At 51.3% G+C, this 19,070-nt stretch overlaps 1 protein-coding gene and 1 non-coding gene across 4 annotated transcripts in view; one reads left to right on the forward strand and one right to left on the reverse strand.

The window, feature by feature from the left end:
* The first annotated feature begins 6 nt into the window (after positions 1 to 6).
* The window catches only part of CIB2 (calcium and integrin binding family member 2), a 25,319-nt gene continuing 6,255 nt past the window's right edge, over positions 7 to 19,070 (forward strand). Inside the window, exons 1-4 of one of the 3 annotated variants that reach the window (XM_040257369.1) lie at positions 75 to 149; positions 6,899 to 6,933; positions 10,445 to 10,517; positions 18,361 to 18,472. In XM_040257369.1, the coding sequence (XP_040113303.1) occupies positions 18,404 to 18,472 (69 nt within the window). In that variant the 5' untranslated portion in view covers positions 75 to 149; positions 6,899 to 6,933; positions 10,445 to 10,517; positions 18,361 to 18,403. Of the gene's footprint in view, positions 150 to 6,898; positions 6,934 to 10,444; positions 10,518 to 18,360; positions 18,473 to 19,070 lie in introns of all 3 variants that reach the window. The other 2 variants (XM_040257368.1, XM_040257370.1) reach the window with 2 other exon arrangements.
* Positions 14,981 to 15,053, reverse strand: TRNAK-UUU. The gene has a single exon. It is a non-coding gene; the product is annotated as a tRNA-Lys (tRNA).

Raw genomic sequence — 19,070 nt, forward strand, 5'->3', positions numbered from 1 at the left:
GCCCGCCGCGGGGCTGGCGAGGGCCGCTGGCGCGGGGCTCCGGCGGCCGCGGATGGGAGGCGGAGCCCGGGCGGGCGAGCGACGGCGCCGCGGCCACCATGGGGAACAAGCAGACCATCTTCACGGAAGAGCAGCTGGACAACTACCAGGTGAGTCCGGCCGCTCCCGGATCCCGAAGCGGCGCCCTTCGTCTCCCTCCCTTCTTTTCCCCGTCGCTTTCCGAGGCCTCCCGAAAGCCGGTTCACCAGGTTCAAACCTTGCTTCTGCCTTCAGCTCGACGCGTGACCTTGGGCCGGTGACTTCTCCAAGCCTCAGTTTCCCCACCCGAGGAATGAGAGCTTTCCAGTTAGAAGATTCCCGCAGGCGTGTCTCTTTCTGCTCCCCTTTCCTCCCTCTCATTCAGACTTCTTGCTTTTGGCCCCAGTCTGGACCCAAACCCTTTCCCGACCACTCATCCTAGAGCCCACATTGGCGCTGAGATGGAATCCTTAAACGTGGGCTGGAGGGAGGACTCTCTCAGCCCTCAAAACCAGGGAAGCCGCCGAGGAGAGTGAGTCTGTACAGCAGAAATGAGCTGGGTTGGAAGTGAAGCGCGTCAGTCCCCGAATACGATTCTGGGTTGGGGATGTCTTGTTACCCATTGGGATCTTACCCTCTGCCCCCCGCATGAAAGTAATTGGCACAAGAAGTCAAGCCAGGTGCCAGCCTTATATGGTCACCTCTCTGAGCTCCCTTAGGCCCCAGCAACCACCCCTTTAGACCCCTCCTAGGTCCCTCTGCTTCCAGAGTTAGGGAGCTGTCCAGATCATATCCCAGTGCCCTCCCACCCATGTGCAAACTTTTCTGTGGTTGCAGGATGGAGCCCAAACTCCTGACTTGCCCAGAGCCCTGGCCAGCCTGCTGAGGCTCTTTTCCTGCCCTGCGCACTGCAGCCACCACAGAGCTATCCTCCTTCCCTTGACACACTGGGCTCTTTCCTGCTTCCTTTTGCACATTCTCTGGGATGCTGCTCCTCAGGCTTCAGATGATCTCGCTTATCCTCCCAGGCCCAACTCTGATGCTTCTTTCCAGGCTCTGCCAGGCAGAGGGGCCTAGACAGTATTGTGGCCTATGTGAAGCATGACTGGGGGAGATGAACACCCGCAGGGTCTCCATGGCTGCCCCTTGCCTTTGTGAACATTTAATCAAGCTTGAAGTATGGGTCCTCTGATGTGGGCACCCCTTTTGCTCCTGGAAGCGCTGGTTGTCAGTACTTTCTCAGCTCCAGGTGAGGCCCTGAGAAGGAGTGGGGGGCGCCACATCGGTGGAGTGCCTTCGGTGTGCCCAGCGCTGTAATGAATGCTGTCTACGCATCAAGTCATTTGATCATCACCGAGAGCAGGATTATTAGCCCTGTTTTACAGGAGAGTAAACAAAGGCTGAGGAGCCATTCAGTACCCTGTGCAGTGAAAGTTCACACAAGAATTTGACTTGTGAATTCAAGGCTCAGTCCTTTTGTTGAGGCTGGGGACTGTGTGTACTCTTTGTCCTTAAGGCCCTCGCTGTCTGCAGAAACAGACTGTTACCTCTAGAGAGGCAGGCGGTGAGTGTGCTCTAGAGGAGGGCTTTAGGGGTCAGTGGGAGACCTGGAGGGAAGGGGAGCTTTGCTTTGAATGGTAGGTCTGGAAATAAGACAGCACTTGCACAGACCCTTGAAAGATCAGTAGGATTTTGGTCATCAGGGTCCCGGAAGAGGCCTTCCAGACCGAGAGGAACACTTGGGTAAAGACCTGCAGGTGGGGCCAAGCAAGAAGGTAGGCCACGCTCAAGAGAGTCCCCTCATGGGGGTGGGGAACCTGGATTCCCACTCAGTCCAGCCTGGCGTTGAGTTTCCCTTCGGAGTCAGGCCCAGTGCTGGGTTCTGATCCTTTGCCAGAGGCTGAGCTCGGTGGGAAAAGTGAGAGCTGTGAAACCGGAGAGCCCCACGTCTCCCTCTCTGAGACTCTCCAGCCAGCTAGGGCCACTGGGGGTGACCCTGAGTAACAGCCACCCCTCCCCCAACTGATCCCGAGCGTTTCCTGGCCTCTTCCCCAGTCCTCATCCCCAAAGTTCAGGTGTCTCCCTAGACCACCTCTCTGCCTTCCAGATCCAACCCCCTCCCACCAACCCCTCAAACTGCCAAGGGCCCACTGCCTTCCCCAGGACCCTCCACTGCTCCTCCAGGTAGTCTGACACTCTGCTCTGCTGTGGCCCATGTTTTCAGTCAAGAACAAGTCCTGTGACTCAGCCTCTTGGGGGGCTCACCTGGGGACCCCCTCCTCCATCTCCACAGCTGGAGAGGGGCCAGGCCTCTCAGTTTCAGGATGTAATTTCTATCCACACACTGTTACCACAATCCCTCAGTTTCTCATTCCATTCCCTTCTCTCCTCCTCATCTTCCTTCAGCAGACACAGCATGCATCCCCATTGTAAAGCAAGTTCTTCTTTAAAAAAGAATTCCTGGGCCTAGAGTTGCGGTATTCACATATTATCCAACTCTCTACTGCTGTGGGAGGCCTTAGGGAACTGTCCATCTCTCGGTTGTGCATGCCTGGAGCAGAAGTGCAGGGTCAAGGATGTGCTGGATCTTTCTAAAACATGGGCGTGACCCTCTCCTCCCCCTGGAATTCCGCAGTGTCTTGGGATAATAGCCTAAGCAGAGTGCAGAGCAGAGCTCACCCCGGCCTAGTCTGGGGTCAGCCAGCCTCCAGAGTCATTCTTCACCCTCCCCTAGCACCCCAAGTTCCAGGCACACCGAAGGGCTTCTAGCCAAGCATGGCTTCACCTCTGGCCTTGTTCTGGTGCCCTCCCCTCATTTCTTCAGCATCCCAGTCTGACCCATCTTTCTGTCCATGCCAGGCCTCACTGTTCTGAGACAGTCTCCCTGATGCCTTCACCCCAATCCTTCTTGTGGCCACAGAATGGTTTATACCCAGTCATCAGTGTTTCCTCTCCATCCCATTTCCTGTGTGTCCCCCGCTCAGGTACAGAAAAGGCAGTGGAGAACTTTGAATGAGGATATTTGGATGAATACTTGTTAAAGCATAGCTCTAAGGAAGGGAAGGAACTCCAGCAATTCTGAAGTCCTGGCTTGAAGTCATGGAAGGGCTATAGTTCTGTACACTTTAGTAAGCCACTGTCCTCTTCTGGGTCTCGGTGTCTGCAGCTCTCAAATGGGAATGATACTAGCTCTGCTGTGCTCTTGTCAAGGGTTCTTGTGGGGATCAGCTGAGCTGTGTGGTGGTCGGCTGGGAGGTGCCCAGGCTTGCATTGGCAGAGCCCTATGGAGAGCCCACTCCAGCTGGGACTGGCTGTGGCTTGGCTTGGGACCACTGGCACAGGTAGACCAGCAGGGAGGCTACCTGGGCAAAGTTCTCCTGAGTTGAGCTTTGGAACATGGAAAGGATTTGGGTAAGCTGGACAAGGTGGAGAAGGCAGTCCAGATTGGGAGAGCAGCACGAATAGAGGCTTGGAGGAGGAACTCCAGCCTTAACTGCTGGAACATTTGCACCTCTACTATGAAAGCCCGGCCTGCCCTGTCCTCTGCTGTGAGTCCTGAGGGCCCACCTCGCCTGAATTAGGCCCCTCCATCCCTCACTCCTACCCTTTGTGACCCTAGCCTGAGCTGGAACTCTTCCCTGAAGACCTATCCCTGTGAAAGGGCAGGGGCCAAGCAATGACATTTGTTCTCAATGGAGTATAAGGAAGAGTTCCTGTAGACCTGTGGGGCTGACTCCCTGCGTAGCTGAGCAGATGGAGGTGGGCAGGGTTTTTGTTTTGTCTTCAGGATGAGAGCAGACACACAGCTGCGGGCTCGGAAGGGATGCCTTTGGGACATGGGTCACTGGATGGAGTGTCCAAAATGGGGAGGGAAGCCCCATAAACTGTGGCCTGTATCCTGCAATTTAGCCTATTTGCTTCTCTCACTGCCCCTTTCAGAGAGGCAGTATCCCATTTTACAGATGCAGACACTGAGGTTCCAAAAGGAGACTGATTTGCCTAAGGATCCAAAGCAAGATGAGAAGTTGAGTCTGACTATTAACCCTTTTCCACTGCCAGACTGCTCAGAGCCCTGAGAAGCTTTTAAGGCACCTGCTATGTTCCTCCTCTGTGAACTGCCTCCCTGGGATGTGTTCCAGGGAAGTAAGGCAACAGACGAAAGAGCAAAACATCACTCAGTGAGCAGGTTCAGGGCAGCTTTATTGGTAATGTTAAAAACCTAGAAATGGCTGTGTCTAAATGTTCAGAAAGAGGAGAAAGGTTAGATGAGGCAGGGCCGATGCCTTCAGTGAGATATTCCCCAGCCAGTGAATTGCTAATGTAACTGCTGTGGAAGGAAGGTTTATGTGGAAAAGTCTGGTCATTCATCCCCCCCAGTCTGTACTGCGCACGCACCGTGTATCATATGGGAATACACAGCGGAAGCAGGAGATGGAGTGGTGGGTGTGGGACTGGCCTGGGGGGCCTGCGGCTCTGTTTCCTGTCAGCGGTCAGTGGTCAAGAAGCACATATGCCTGAGTTCCAGCCCAGCCCTTGGTCTGTGTGTGTGGCTTAGGGCAAGCTCTTCAACTTTGCTGAACCTCAGTTTTCCCATCTACAAAATGGGAAGGTAATGCCTCGCTCCCCGCTCCATGTATGCTAGTGATGAGAACTAAACAAAACTGGATATTCAGAGTGCCTACTGACCAGCCTGTGATAATCACGGACTGGTTGTGGTATGGTTCTCAGCTGCACGTTGCAGTCACCTGATGACTTTGTAAACTGCTGGTGCCTGGATCCACCCTCAGGGATTCTGTCATAATTGATCTGGGGTCTGTTGGTGGTGATGGGAGAAGACGCAGGGAGTTGAGTAGTCCCCAAGTGATTCTGCTCTAGAGCAGAGGCCCTCACACTTTAGCAAGCATCAGCATCATGAGAAGAAACTTTTCTAAATGCAGATTTCTGGGCCCCACCCTCCCAAAGTTGCTGATTATAGGTCTGGAGAGAAGCCCAAGAATCTAAATTTCCACTAAGTCCCCAGGTGATGGTGATGTTGCTGGTCCAGGAACCACATCGTCTTGAGGACCATTGATGTGGACAGAGAGAAGTAGTTGCAATAAGGGACGAGGGTCATGTGAGAAGCTTTCTCATCTGTTGCCAGTAAAACTCACACATCAAGACCCAGATACTTCCTTTCCAACCCAGGGGATTGGAGAGAGGAGAAAAGAGAGGGGAGGGGAGGGGAAGAGGATAGGCAGGGGAAGAGAGAGCAGAACCCAGCCTCTTCTCCATTCATCCCTGACATCCCCACCGTGCTGATTGGAAGCACCCTGACCCTTCTCGCTGGGCAGCTTCAGGCCGAAGAAGCAGCTGTGGGGCTGAGAGAAGTCTACTTGGAAGACCCAGCTGGGTGGCCTTTGGTGCCTGCTTCAGGTTTCTGGGATCTCCTGAAATGTCAGCCCATGTGGTTTCCATCCTGTCTGAGTCTTAGGCCTGTAGGGCAGGGAATTCTCTACCCACATGGGGTGTGGAGGGGACACTGCTTCCCCAGCCTGGGCCTCTTCTAGACGCTACAGAGGAGCCATCGCTGAAAGCAAAGCCTTACCTCCCCAGCAGAAGCTCCTGTGTTTCTCAGAAGGGCCAGGCAGCATGAGGGTCCTTAGTGTAACACCTGCAGAACAGCAAGTAGCTCAGGACAGACTAGTGGGGCCTGGAAATTACCACCAAGCCTCCCTTTTTGGCTCTCCTTCAGGCGCCCCCTGGAAACCCTTGATGTGCCTCCTGTAGGCCTGCTTCCTTGGGTCCTTCTCAACGTGCCATATAGTTGCCCCAGGGCCCCAGGGCTCCAGGTCTCACCCAGTGCAAGCCATGCTGTCTGCATGCCTGGGCTGTGGCCGTTAGCCCCTTGTCAGAGCCAGCTGTAGTCAGCTTACCCAGGAGGCCCTGCCTGCTCTGGGCTCCCTTATGTTCCAACAACAGGCCAAGGCAGAGGAGCCAGACGGCAGGGGATAAGCACAAAAGCCCTTCATGGTTGGGTATTTTACGAAGTGCTGGGTCCTTTTCCTCTCCATACTTCCCACCAGGCCTGGCATAGTAGCTGTCATCACCAGGCAGGCTGAGCTGTGGACGGAGGCGTGACTGTGAGGGTCAGGTTATCCAAACAAAGGCAGGACCCTCAAGAAGAGTTTAAAATCTGGGTGACCTCTGGACCGAGTCCTGCCCCAACCCTGAGTCATGCCTACGTGGGGGGCCCCATGCCTACTTGGGGAAGCCTCCACCCCAGCCTCCATCCAGATGCTGCCAGCTCCTCCCTGCCCACCATGCTCCTCCCCCACGTGCCAGCCTCTCCCCTGCCTTCTCTAGCCTCATCTGTTCCCGTGGCTGCAGACGCAGTTCGATGCTGGGCCTTCCCCAGTCTGTGTGCCTGGAACTCTCAGCCTCTGAGCAGGGGGCTGCTGCCTGCAGCCACTTGGGACACACACCACCCGCTGCTCCTCGAGGTGCCGTCCTCAGGGGCTGCCGCGGGGATGTTTTCCCTGCAGCTGGGCAGTGCGACGCCGTCAGCCCTCACTCCTGTTGTGTCTCCTGAGCATCTCCCAGCCACCCCTCTCTCCCAGGGGGTATCCCCCGGCCCCTCAAATCAATGGCATCCACCTTGGAACTCTCCATCGGCCTCCCAAAATGCACTCCCCCGATGTGTGCCTCCCAGCCCCGCATCGCTGGACACTCAGCTCCCTGGCTCAGGCCAGAAGCTTCAGGAGGCAGTTTGTGGCCCCACTAGACTGCTCCCCTCAATGGGCCGGGGCAGCAGGGCTGGTGGCTGTGCCTGTGCGGCTCTGAGCGAGGAAGGAAGGAGCCCGGGGCCCATACAGCCGACTGTATGTGTGTTTTCCTTCCACAGGACTGCACCTTCTTCAATAAGAAGGACATCCTCAAGTAAGTGTGGCTCTTGTTCACCCCTCTGGGGGCAGGGGTGGGGCCGGCCACCCTGGGGGTAGAGGGGTGCGGCGGGATGGGGTGTGCAGGGTCCACCCAAGCTGGGGATAAGCTTTTCCACCTCCATCAGCAGCCTAATGTGGGCTGCTGTATGAACTCAGGAACTGGCCCACATCCTTCTGCCAGGAATGGAACGTCTACCGAGTGCGTGCCAGGCTCCATGGTGGGCAGTTTCAGAAACATTTTCATTTAATCCTCACTGTGCCCTTGTAACAGGAGAATCCTTTTATCCTCACTTTACAGATGGGGCTGAGCAGCTTGGCTAAAGTCGCCCAGCCAGGGACTGAAGACCTGGCCTCTGACTCTAGGCTGCTCGCTATTTCACTGCCTCACTGAAACCTATCCGACTAGGAGGTCCCTGTCATTAGACAGGGATCCCTAAGAGCCCCCATGCTCAGGCTCTGATGTCCTGCCATTCCTGGGAGGTCCAGAAGTCAGGGGCATGGCAGGATACCCTCACTGCCCTTGAGCTGTCCACTGAGAATCTCTTTCCAGGACAGTCCCTTTCTTTGGGGGTAGGGTGGGCCTAGACAGGAGAGATGAAGGTTGTTGGCAGCCTCAGAGCTCCAGGACCAGATGGAGGGCAGGACTCATAGAATGCCAGGAAACCTGGTCCCACAGGCCGTACCAGGCCCCCCTGCCTGGACTGTTAGCTGGCACTAAAAGCCAGCATGGTCCCAGGACCGCTTTCCCTGGAGGTCGATGGGCAGGCTGGGGCTCGATCCTGTTACACCGCCCGGGGGGATGTGGTCTGTCATCGCCATGACCATTCTGCCCAGACAGTGTCCCTTGTTCCTTCCTTTGTCCAGGCTGCTTTTCCAGCTTGTCCCCTGAGCAGGTGGGGACACCCACTCCTACCACCTCGGAGAGACAGGGTCGGGGCAAAGCCCGCAGCCCTTGGCATCAGCAGAAACCTGGGCTCCACTTCCCAGCTCTGGCCTCAGGCCAGCATGCAGCCTTGCTGAGCCTCTGATTCTTTTATAAAATGGGGGTAATGATACCTCTCCTCATAGCATGGCTGAGAGGAGGAATGCCAGGATATGTTTTTTGATAACGGAATTTTGTCTGTAGCTTGAATGATGTGTGGGTTGGGGTTCCCATCTGGACAGATGGTCCTCAGAACGGTCACAACACAGCAGTCACCCCAGCTCTTCCAGTGGCACCTCTTACCTATGCCAGTTCTTGGCAAAGATCCTCATTTAAGCCTCACCACGTCAATCCTCTATTGCAGGGAGCTCCCACCATCCTCACCCCCCACCTCTGTAGATGACAGGCCCAGGTTGCTTGTCCTGTGAGGCCCACCACCATTTTTGTTTGGGCAACAAAAGCTTGTCCCTAGGCCTTTGCACAGGCTGCCCCGCTGTGTTCTGCACATCCTTCAAGACCCACTCCAGAGTCATCTGCTCTGTGAGCTCCCAGCTACCTTTCCCCAAATGCTTTTGCAAGCCTCTTAGGGGGCTCTGTGGGCTCGTGGCTCCTGTCCCATTTCCCCCTGCAGTCATTCAGGATACAGGCTCCTCGCGCCTGGCATTGGGCGTGGCACCAGGAAGCACTTGAAGAATGTGTGGATGAAGGATAGGTAGGGTTGGCCAAGGGGAGAACATTCCAGGCTAGGAGCAGTGGGGGCAAGGGCACAGACCTGCTTCTACCTTCCCCATCCCCAGCGGTCTCACTGAGAGTAGCAGCGTTGCCCAGGGGAAGAGGGTGGTTCACAGGCCAGGCCAGGAATTAGGTTCAGCCTGATAGGCTTTTGTGGGGGGACCCTGATCTCTTGGCAGATGATCAATCCCAGGCAGGTAGGTGGTCTGAGCAGGGGTAGGGGGTCTCCTGGCTCCCTACAGCCCTGGCCCACCCAGCTCTACATCCTTCTCTACCAGCCTCTGTAGTTCAATCCAGGCCTGGAATCCACGACGTGGGGAAAGGACCCTTTCTGGTAGCTGGACACCCTCGCTGAGTCCCCCGCTGCCTGCTCTGTCTCTGGTTCCTTCCGGCCTCACTTCTGTTTAGCACTCGTGGGGGACCAGACCTGGTGCTTTTTCTGCAAAGTTTGGTTGAGTGGAGTGGAGGAGGGGTGAAGCCCTGGCAGCAGGACCCCTGAGATCTGGTCCCCGCTGTGTGGCACCCACTGTGTCTCAGTTGCCATCTCTGCAGCGTGGGGATGAGAGTGCCCCCGGCCCTGTTTTTCCATGGGCCCTGGTGGCTGGGAGGGCAGGGTGACAGCGTCGTTCAGCATAACACAGGCTGCTTGGAGTTTTGTCGCCCACTGGTCCACCCTCAGGAAGGGCGGTAAGGCCGGGCAGCGTGTGGGATTACTTGTCCTGGCGTGGCCACGGTGGTTCAATTCCACTTTCAGCCCCCTGGCTTTTCTCCAGCCTTCTCTCTGAGCCCTGGCAAGAGCCGGTGTGACCGACCACCCCTGCCAGGTGCGCCCTCTCCACACTGTTCACATCTCAGGTCCAGGTGGGACGACCGAGGGCCCGAGCCCAGAGAGGGTGCGGAGCGAGGCCCTGGCCAGCAACACCAAGCCAGGCCAGCAGCAGAGCCAGGCCCCGGGCCCAGGGCCCTCCAAGCAGCCTGTGTTATGCTGAACGACGCTGTCACCCTGCCCTCCCAGCCACTGGGGCCCGTGGAAAAACAGGGCTGGGGCACTCTCATCCCCATGCCGCAGAGGTGGCAACTGAGACACAGCGGGTGCCACCCAGTGGGGACCAGATCACAGGGGTCCTGCTGCCAGGGCTTCAGGGACCTTCCAGCGCTGGATCCCCACCCCCACCTGGATGGGTTTCTGGGTGAGCTGCACCCTGAGTAGTGACCAGATGGCGAGGAGGAAACATGAGCAGCAGGTTCTTCTTTGCAGCTTGGGACCAAGCTCTCTGGCAGCCTCGGGTCAGTGATACTGAGTCTCAGATACCCATCGGGGAATTCTCCCCTCCCCCATTCCTCCCTACTCACATACACAACCCCCCCGCCATTCCAGGGTGGATCCAGTTGCTCTCCAGGGCACAGCTCTTCCACCCCGATGCTGAGCCTGACTGGGCTGCCCCACCTTCAGCCACCGTCTTCACCATAGGTGGTTCCCCCAGCCTCCAGTTAACCCGTGCTCCTGAGCACAGAGACCCAGCTGGCACCTGAGGTGCTTGCCTATGGGTTACTTTATCTTCTGTTTTATTTTCTCAACCATTTAGAAACTCTGCATAATGTATTTTAATTACTTTTAATTTTTGTTTCACCTGTGCTATGTGATGGCGGTAGAAAATTAGAAAATAAAGCCAGTCAAGAGAGAACAAAAGATTATCAGCAGTCCTGCCACCCAGAAACAACAGCTATTAACGTTTTGATATATTTGACCTTTAGGTACATACTGCGCAAGTAGTCTCCCTTTGTATGTGTGTTTATTGGAAATTTTGATCAGGTTGTTCTGTAATCTGCTTTAAATTTCTTTTCCTTTTAGGCGACTTGTGAAGATAGATAAGATTTAAAAAATGATCTCACCACCTCTTCAGTTCATTTAGTTGGACATACAGGTTTGCAAAGTTTCACTGTTACGATTAGCACTGTAGGGAACATTCTTGGGACACCTTGACATGTAACCCATACCGCTGGGATTATTTCCTTAGGGTACATTTCTAACAGATTTCTGGATCAAAAGATGTGGACATTTTTCAGGCTTTTGATTTTTATTTCTAATTGCTCTTTAGCCGCCATGCCTGAGTCCCCATTTCCCTGCTTCCTCAGTCACATTGGCTGTTACATCTTTCTTGTCTTCTGTCCCCAAATCATTGATTGAATATTCCAAGGGTCTCAAACTTTGCTGCCTGCCAGGGCCAACATACACTGCAATGAAATGAACCTGTGTACCCTGCTGGGAATGTTTTGGGACCAGGATCTGCAGAAAAGCTCTTCCTAAGCCCCAGCTGATTATGACCTTGGGGAAATCAAGCCTCAGTGTGATCAGGGAATCAAGGTTTGTCATGTAAGTTTAATTTGTAAGTGTTATCAACTAAATTTTAAACTATTATTTTACATGAAAGCTAGTCATGAGTGTGGACCACCAACCCATCTGTGACTTCCAGAAGAATTCATCTTCTCCTCACTAATTTCAAATGCTGTTTGTCATGGACTAATCTCATTTATACTGTATTTGGGTTGCCTCTTCTACACCAGTGTCTGTTCCATACAGTTTTATTTATTGTAGCTTTAAACAGTTTTCACATCCAATGGGGCAAACATCTGCCCAATTACTCTTTTTTCATGGTCTCCCCACAACTCTCCTACGTTTATTCTTCTGAACAGACTTTTGAATCAGGCTGACAAGTTCTCAAATATCTTGCAGATTTCAATTAAGACTGTATTCATTTTATAGGAAAATGAAGAGAAGATTGCCATCCTTATAGTAATAAGTCTTTCCAATCAGTAAAGTTATCTAACTCCTTAACTATTTTACATCCTTTGGTAAAGTTCCATGGTTTTCCTTGTACACACTTCATATTATTTTATGTGTAGTTGTTTTGAGTTCTTTTTGGGGTTGTATTGTGAATCAGATCTTTTTTATATAGTATTTTTGAATAGGTGAATACTGAATAGAAAACCTATTGCATAGAAGAGCTATTGAGCTCTTTCTCATTCCAATAGTTTTTAAACTGGTTATTCTTGGTTTTCCAGCAAATAATAATTTGCCTCCTCTCTAAAGTTTAAGCACACTATTTTATTTTCCTGACTAATTACATTGACTGGCACACATGGGGGAAATGTTATATAATGATGGTGACGGTGTTGTTGTTTAGTTGCTAAGTCACATCTGACTCACGACCCCATGGCCTGTAGCCCACCAGGCTACTGTGTCGGATTTCCTAGGCAAGAGTACTGGAGTAGGTTGCTGTTTCCTTCTCCGGGAGGTCTTCCTGACCCAAGGATTGAACCTGCGTCTCCTGCATTGCAGGTAGATTCTTTACTGCTGAGTCACCAGGAAGGCCCCAGTGGTGATGGTTAGGAACCCCACTTATATGGGAATGTTTACTTTGTCATTTAAGTTTAATGTTGGGTGTTGATTTGAGATAGAGAGTATCCTTTTGTTTATGTTTGACGAAGGATGCTGTAAAGAGCAATATTGCATAGGAACCTGGAATGTCAGGTCCATGAATCAAGGAAACTTGGAAGTGGTCAAACAGGAGATGGCAAGAGTGAACGTTGACATTCTAGGAATCAGCGAACTAAAATGGACTGGAATGGGTGAATTTAACTCAGATGACCATTATATCTACTACTGCAGGCAGGAATCCCTTAGAAGAAATGGAGTAGCCATCATGGTCAACAAAAGTGTCCGAAATGCAGTACTTGGATGCAATCTCAAAAATGACAGAATGATCTCTGTTCATTTCTAAGGCAAACCATTCAGTATCACAGTAATCCAAGTCTATGCCCCAACCAGTAATGCTGAAGAAGCTGAAGTTGAACAGTTTTATGAAGACCTACAAGACCTTTTAGAACTAACACCCCAAAAAGATGTCCTTTTCATTATAGGGGACTGGAATGCAAAAGTAGGAAGTCAAGAAACACCTGGAGTAACAGGCAAATTTGGCCTTGGAATACAGAATGAAGCAGGGCAAAGGCTAATAGAGTTTTGCCAAGAAAATGCACTGGTCATAGCAAACACCCTCTTCCAACAACACAAGAGAAGACTCTACACATGGATATCACCAGATGGTCAACACTGAAATCAGATTGATTATATTCTTTGCAGCCAAAGATGGAGAAGCTCATACAGTCAACAAAAACAAGACCAGGAGTGGACTGTGGCTCAGATTGTGAACTCCTTATTGCCAAATTCAGACTGAAATTGAAGAAAGTAGGGAAAACCACCAGACCATTCAGGTATGACCTAAATCAAATCCCTTATGATTATACAGTGGAAGTGAGAAATAGATTTAAGGGACTAGATCTGATAGATAGAGTGCCTGATGAAACTATGGATGGAGGTTCGTGACATTGTACAGGAGACAGGGATCAAGACCATCCCCATGGAAAAGAAATGCAAAAAAGCAAAATGGCTGTCTGAGGAGGCCTTACAAATAGCTGTGAAAAGAAGAGAGGCGAAAAGCAAAAGAGAAAAGGAAAGATATAAGCATCTGAATGTAGAGTTCCAGTGAATAGCAAGAAGAGATAAGAAAGCCTTCCCCAGCAATCAGGGCAAAGAAATAGAGGAAAACAACAGAATGGGAAAGACTAGAGATCTCTTCAAGAAAATTAGAGATACCAAGGGAACATTTCATGCAAAGATGGGCTTGATAAAGGACAGAAATGGTATGGACCTAACAGAAGCAGAAGATATTAAGAAGAGGTGGCAAGAATACACAGAACTGTACAAAACAGATCTTCACGACCAAGATAATCATGATGGTGTGATCACTCACCTAGAGCTAGACATCCTGGAATGTGAAGTCAAGTTGGCCTTAGAAAGCATCACTACGAACAAAGCTAGTGGAGGTGATGGCATTCCAGTTGAGCTATTTCAAATCGTGAAAGATGATGCTGTGAAAGTGCTGCAGTCAATATGCCAGCAAATTTGGAAAACTCAGCAGTGGCCACAGGACTGGAAAAGTCAGTTTTCATTCCAGTCCCAAAGAAAGGCAATGCCAAAGAATGCTCAAACTACCGCACAATTGCACTCATCTCACAGGCTAGTAAAGCAATGCTCAAAATTCTCCAAGTCAGGCTTCAGCAATACGTGAACCGTGAACTTCCAGATGTTCAAGCTGGTTTTAGAAAAGGCAGAGGAACCAGAGATCAAATTGCCAACATCTGCTGGATCATGGAAAAAGCAAGAGAGTTCCAGAAAAACATCTATTTCTGCTTTATTGACTATGCCAAAGCCTTTGACTGTGTGTATCACAATATACTGTGGAAAATTCTGAAAGAGATGGGAATACCAGAGCACCTGACCTGCCTCTTGAGAAACCTATATGCAGGTCAGGAAGCAACAGTTAGAACTGGACATGGAACAACAGACTGGTTCCAAACTGGGAAAGGAGTACGTCAAGGATGTATATTGTCATCCTGCTTATTTAATTTCTATGCAGAGTACATCATGAGAAACACTGGACTGGAAGAAGCACAAGCTGGAACCAAGATTGCTGAGAGAAATATCAATAACCTCAGATATGCAGATGACACCACCCTTATGGCAGAAAGTGAAGAGGAACTCAAAAGCCTCTTGATGAAAGTGAAAGAGGAGAGTGAAAAAGTTGGCTTAAAGTTCAACATTCAGAAAATGAAGATCATGGCATCTGGTCCCATCAGTTCATGGGAAATAGATGGGGAATCAGTGGAAACAGTGTCAGACCTTGTTTTGGGGGGCTCCAAAATCACTGCAGATGGTGATTGCAGCCATGAAATTAAAAGACGCTTACTCCTTGGAAGAAAAGTTATGACCAACCTAGATAGCATATTCAAAAGCAGAGACATTACTTTCCAACAAAGGTCTGTCTAATCAAGGCTATAATTTTTCCACTGGTCGTGTATGGATGTGAGAGTTGGACTGTGAAGAAAGCTGAGGGCCAAAGAATTGATGCTTTTGAACTGTGGTGTTGGAGAAGACTCTTGAGAGTCTTGGACTGCGAGAAGATCCAACCAGTCCATTCTAAAGGAGATCAGCCCTGGGATTTCTTTGGAGGGAATGATGCTGAAGCTGAAGCTCCAGTACTTTGGCCACCTGATGCGAAGAGTTGACTCATTGGAAAAGACTCTGATGCTGGGAGGGATTGGGGGCAGGAGGAAAAGGGGACAACAGAGGATGAGATGGCTGGATGGCGTCACTGACTCGATGGACGTGAGTCTGAGTGAACTCCAGGAGATGGTGATAGACAGGGAGGCCTGGCATGCTCGATTCATGGGGTCACAAAGAGTTGGACACGACTGAGCGACTGAACTGAACTGAAGGATTTTTAAAGTTTCTTTTTTTGGTTATGCTATGTGGCTTACTGGATCTTGGTTCCCTGACCAGGGATTGAACCTGGGTCCTCGGCACTAAAAGCACTGAGTCCTACCGACTGGACTAGCAGGGAAGTCCCAATGATTTTAATTTTTTTATTGATGAAAATTAATATGTACCTTAAAATACTTTTTATTAATACTCTAAAAAATTGAAGCAATTCACAAGTATATGAAGTGGTAAGTGAAAGTTGGCCTCCCTCTTATCACTTTGCCCCTGGCCCACAGGGACCATCAGTGTAAACATGTGATATATGCCCTTCAGATATTTTTCTGTGTCCCTACAGTTGTCTCATCATAAATGCAGCCATCAAGATGATTGAAATATTTGTTTGCTGCCTACTAATGCAATTTGTAGTCACAAATTTCCAAACATTGATCCTTCCGGGCATTACTGGAATAGATCCTCATTGGTCCCAATGTATTATTCTTTCAAATGCTGTTGGACCTGATTTACTAATGTTATTTTATAAGATTATTGCATCTATATGTGTAAGGGTCATACAGCATTACTGACTTCTTAAAAAAAACTGGGAGGCCTTTGCTTTTTTGCCTCATGCTCTGGACCAGTTCAAGTAGCATAGATATCAAGCGTAAGGATCATTTCTACTCCTGGGGCTTAGGACGGGACTGATACATACATCTTGAATTCAGTAGTGCCCTTTATTGGGAGGATGGGTGATAGGAATGCAGTTCTGTGACAATTTTGAAGTTTCTCCCACAGGGATTCATCTTTACAAATTCTCCTTGAATTTTCTCTAAAAAATCCAGTATCACTTTAGTCATGGAATCAGAACAGATCCATGTCCCAGGGCAGAAATGGCCTTCGCACCCCAGAAGACACCTCCTCAACTCCACCGGTACCCAGAGACCTTCTCCCAAATCCCCCCTTTCCAGGTAGCTCCTGACATGGCAGGCAGTGTGCTAATAGCTATCTGTTGAGGCAAGGTGGTTTTACTAACGCCATCCTTTTTAATCCTCACAGGCGTGAGGAGGGTAGCACAATCCCCGTTTTAGTGATTCGGAAGTCTGTTCTCCATGGGGTTAACCTGCTTGCCCAAGGCCACGCAGCTAATGAGAGGATTAGGCAGGGCTCCCAGCCTCAGTCTGACTTCACACTCCTGCTGCAGCCACCCCACGTAATTCTGGAGGTGTAAGCCAACCACCAGAAACACCCCAACAACACATCCCAAATGCCCAGGTCAAGTGGGAAACGTGATGGTCCTATCGAAAGCATATGAAACTAGACACATAAATGGTTATACAGAGCCCTGGTTCCATGTTTGGGGACAGTATAAAATAGGGCCGAATTTTCCTTGATGCCAAAAGTGAGAGCAAAGAAGGTATCCAGCCAATAATTGGCTATGTAGTACTGTACTGTAATAACTTTATAATACTTTTCACACGGTACATACAGAAAATAAGACATTTTTAATCTTACAGCATCTTGAAAAGTTCAGTAGCATGGTACAATAAGCTGGCATACGGGGGCTGGCATCAAGCGAACAGGTAAGAAGTCACTGACTGGAGGAGAGAGAGGAGGTGGGAGATGGCCAAGCTGAAGGGTCATCAGCAATAGGAGATGGAGGGCAAACTGCAGCTTCACTCCTGCGTTGATGGCACAGACGCTTTGTTCCTAGCTGTTCTAGCTACCCTCTTGAAAAACAATCCAGTGATGTCTGAGTAGTAGCTCTTTTTCTCTCATGACACAGGAGCACCAGATTGGGTTCTGAACAGCTCCCGCAACCTTGCTGTGCTATTCTACATCGGGTCTTGTGAATCAGCAACCAGCAGTGCCTCCTCAAATAAAGAAAATCCCCTTGCCATCTCCTGTGTCATGAATCTCTCCGGTTCTTCCTTTTGTCTCTATCCTTTCTTTGAGCCTCCCTTCTATTAGGCCTTCTTTGGTGTCAGAATGAGTATTGTCGCATAGCAAGGAGTTTAGTGAGGTCCATCCTCTTGCAGACCTAGCTTGACACAGGTTCTGCACTCGTGTACTCTATACAGTGCTGTAAAGTACACCAACACACAACCACTTGTAGGGGGTGCACATGTGTGACAATATACAGCAGTCTCATGAACTAACTTAGGTGATTGGACATGGGAACAGACGTTTGTGTCTTTAAAAGTTCTCAACTTGAAGGTTCGTGTGTTGGGGACTTACTGTAAAGCAGTGCACACAGGATTAGCCCAGAGCTGGGCATGGAGTAAGCACTTGCTGAACAGTGGCTGACATCGTGTGTGCGCGCTGGGCAAGCAGTTGGCTGCTCTGATGGAGAGGGCTGGGCAGCCAGGCAACAAGAGTTGGGTGGAACCTGATGGGGGACTGGGTGGCTATGCTGAAGGGCCTGCTAAGGATGGGCCTAGGAGTGTGTCACTGGGTCAACCCGCTTAGAAGAAGACCAAGGTTGCTCTGGCTTTGAGGGTAGCAGGGCAGATGGGCCCCAGGAAGTATGGGCCCCTTCAGTCCAGGCCCCTGCAACCCTGGCCTTACCTTGGGCAGGTTACCTACCACGGCCCCCCAGTCAATGCTCCTGATACTTATCCCCACATCTGGCAGCACCCTGAGGGTCCACACAACATGGAGGCGGGCTTGTGTTCCAGGGACTCCTCAGTCGGGCGGGAGGATGGGAGGGAGCTGGGGACCCGACCCATCAGTGAGGAGGGCCAGGCCCAGGGCAGTGGGCTCCATCCCAACAGCTCCCAGCTGGAGAGGGGCTGTGGGTAGCCCAGGCTCAGGAGCTTCCCAGAATATGAGGGTTTCTGGAAGCTCTTGCAGAGACCCAGCAACCCTCGGGGCCTAGCTTGGGGGCGGTAGCAACCTGGGCCAGGTCTTCAGCAGGTCAGGAGTGGGGAGCAGTGGAAATGGTGTGGGGAGGGGTCGTTGAGAGCTTCTGCTCTGGATTTCCGGTCCTGGGTTCCAGCCGTAGTTGCTGAGACTTCCTGGTTGTGTGGTGGTAGACCCTTAACCTCTTCAGGCTTCAGTTTGCTGAGCTGTAAACTGTGGCCACAGTGCACCTGTCCACACGGTCGTAGGAGAATGAAAGAGGTGGCGTGCCTGGCACATAGACTCTTACGAGAGTTTAAAGAGGGAAAAATAAGGTGGGACTGCAGGCCCTTGAGGGTGGGGGTGCCCAGTGGCCGCAGCAGCAGTGGTGGTGGGAACGCCAGGACCCAATCCAGGTATCAGCACGGGTCTGGGCAGAACTTGCCTTCCTCACAGATGCCATACCCCCGTGGGCAGAGGAGATGGTCTCCCCAGGCTCCTGGCCAACGTGGGTCTCCGGCATGGGAGGTAGGGTCCAGGCAGGGCGGCACTGGGCCTCTGAGGGCCCTGGGGCCTGAGTCCCCTCCAGCCCCTTCTCTGTGCTTCCCCTGCAGGCTCCACGCGCGGTTCTATGAGCTGGCCCCCAACCTCGTCCCGATGGACTACAGGAAGAGCCCCGTTGTCCACGTGCCAATGAGCCTCATCATCCAGATGCCGGAGCTGCGGGTACACGAGCGGCCGCTGCTGCCAAGCAGAGCTCGGGAGGAGGCTGGGGGCTGGGGGGTGTGCCCCTCCGGATGGCCGGGCAGCAGAGCCACCTAGACCTGAGTTGAACCCCCCACCGTGCCTCAGTTTCCTCATCTGCACTCTGAGTAAATGAGTCGCGTGTGTGGGACTCCGTCAGGGTGCTGTGACTAATGCTGCCCCCTGCTCTGCAGGCTGTTAGCCTGCACTCACCTGCTCACCCCTTTGTTAGGCGGCCCAGCTGCTGACCTTGGCAGACCTTGTGTGTGTCTGCTTTTGAAGGTAACTTTCTTCCAGCCTCCTCCTTGCGTGGCTGTAGTCTCTCACCAGCACAGTCATCCATAGCATCCCTTCTCAAACTTTTAAGGTGCACAGGAATCACCTCGAGATCTTGTCAGTAATCCCAATCTAGGTTCAGTAGGTCTGGGTGGGGCCCAGGGATCTGTTTTTCTAACAAGCTTCCAGATGAGGCTGATGCTGCTGGTCCTCAAACCGTTTATATACTTGACCTAAGAGTTTGATTTCCCGAGTTTCTTATTAATATAATACACAGAAAGTGCGCTTCAATAGTAAAAAAGCA

Source organism: Oryx dammah, unplaced genomic scaffold, assembly GCF_014754425.2.
Source record: "Oryx dammah isolate SB20612 unplaced genomic scaffold, SCBI_Odam_1.1 HiC_scaffold_16, whole genome shotgun sequence".
In the NCBI taxonomy this organism is placed as follows: Eukaryota; Metazoa; Chordata; class Mammalia; order Artiodactyla; family Bovidae; genus Oryx; species Oryx dammah.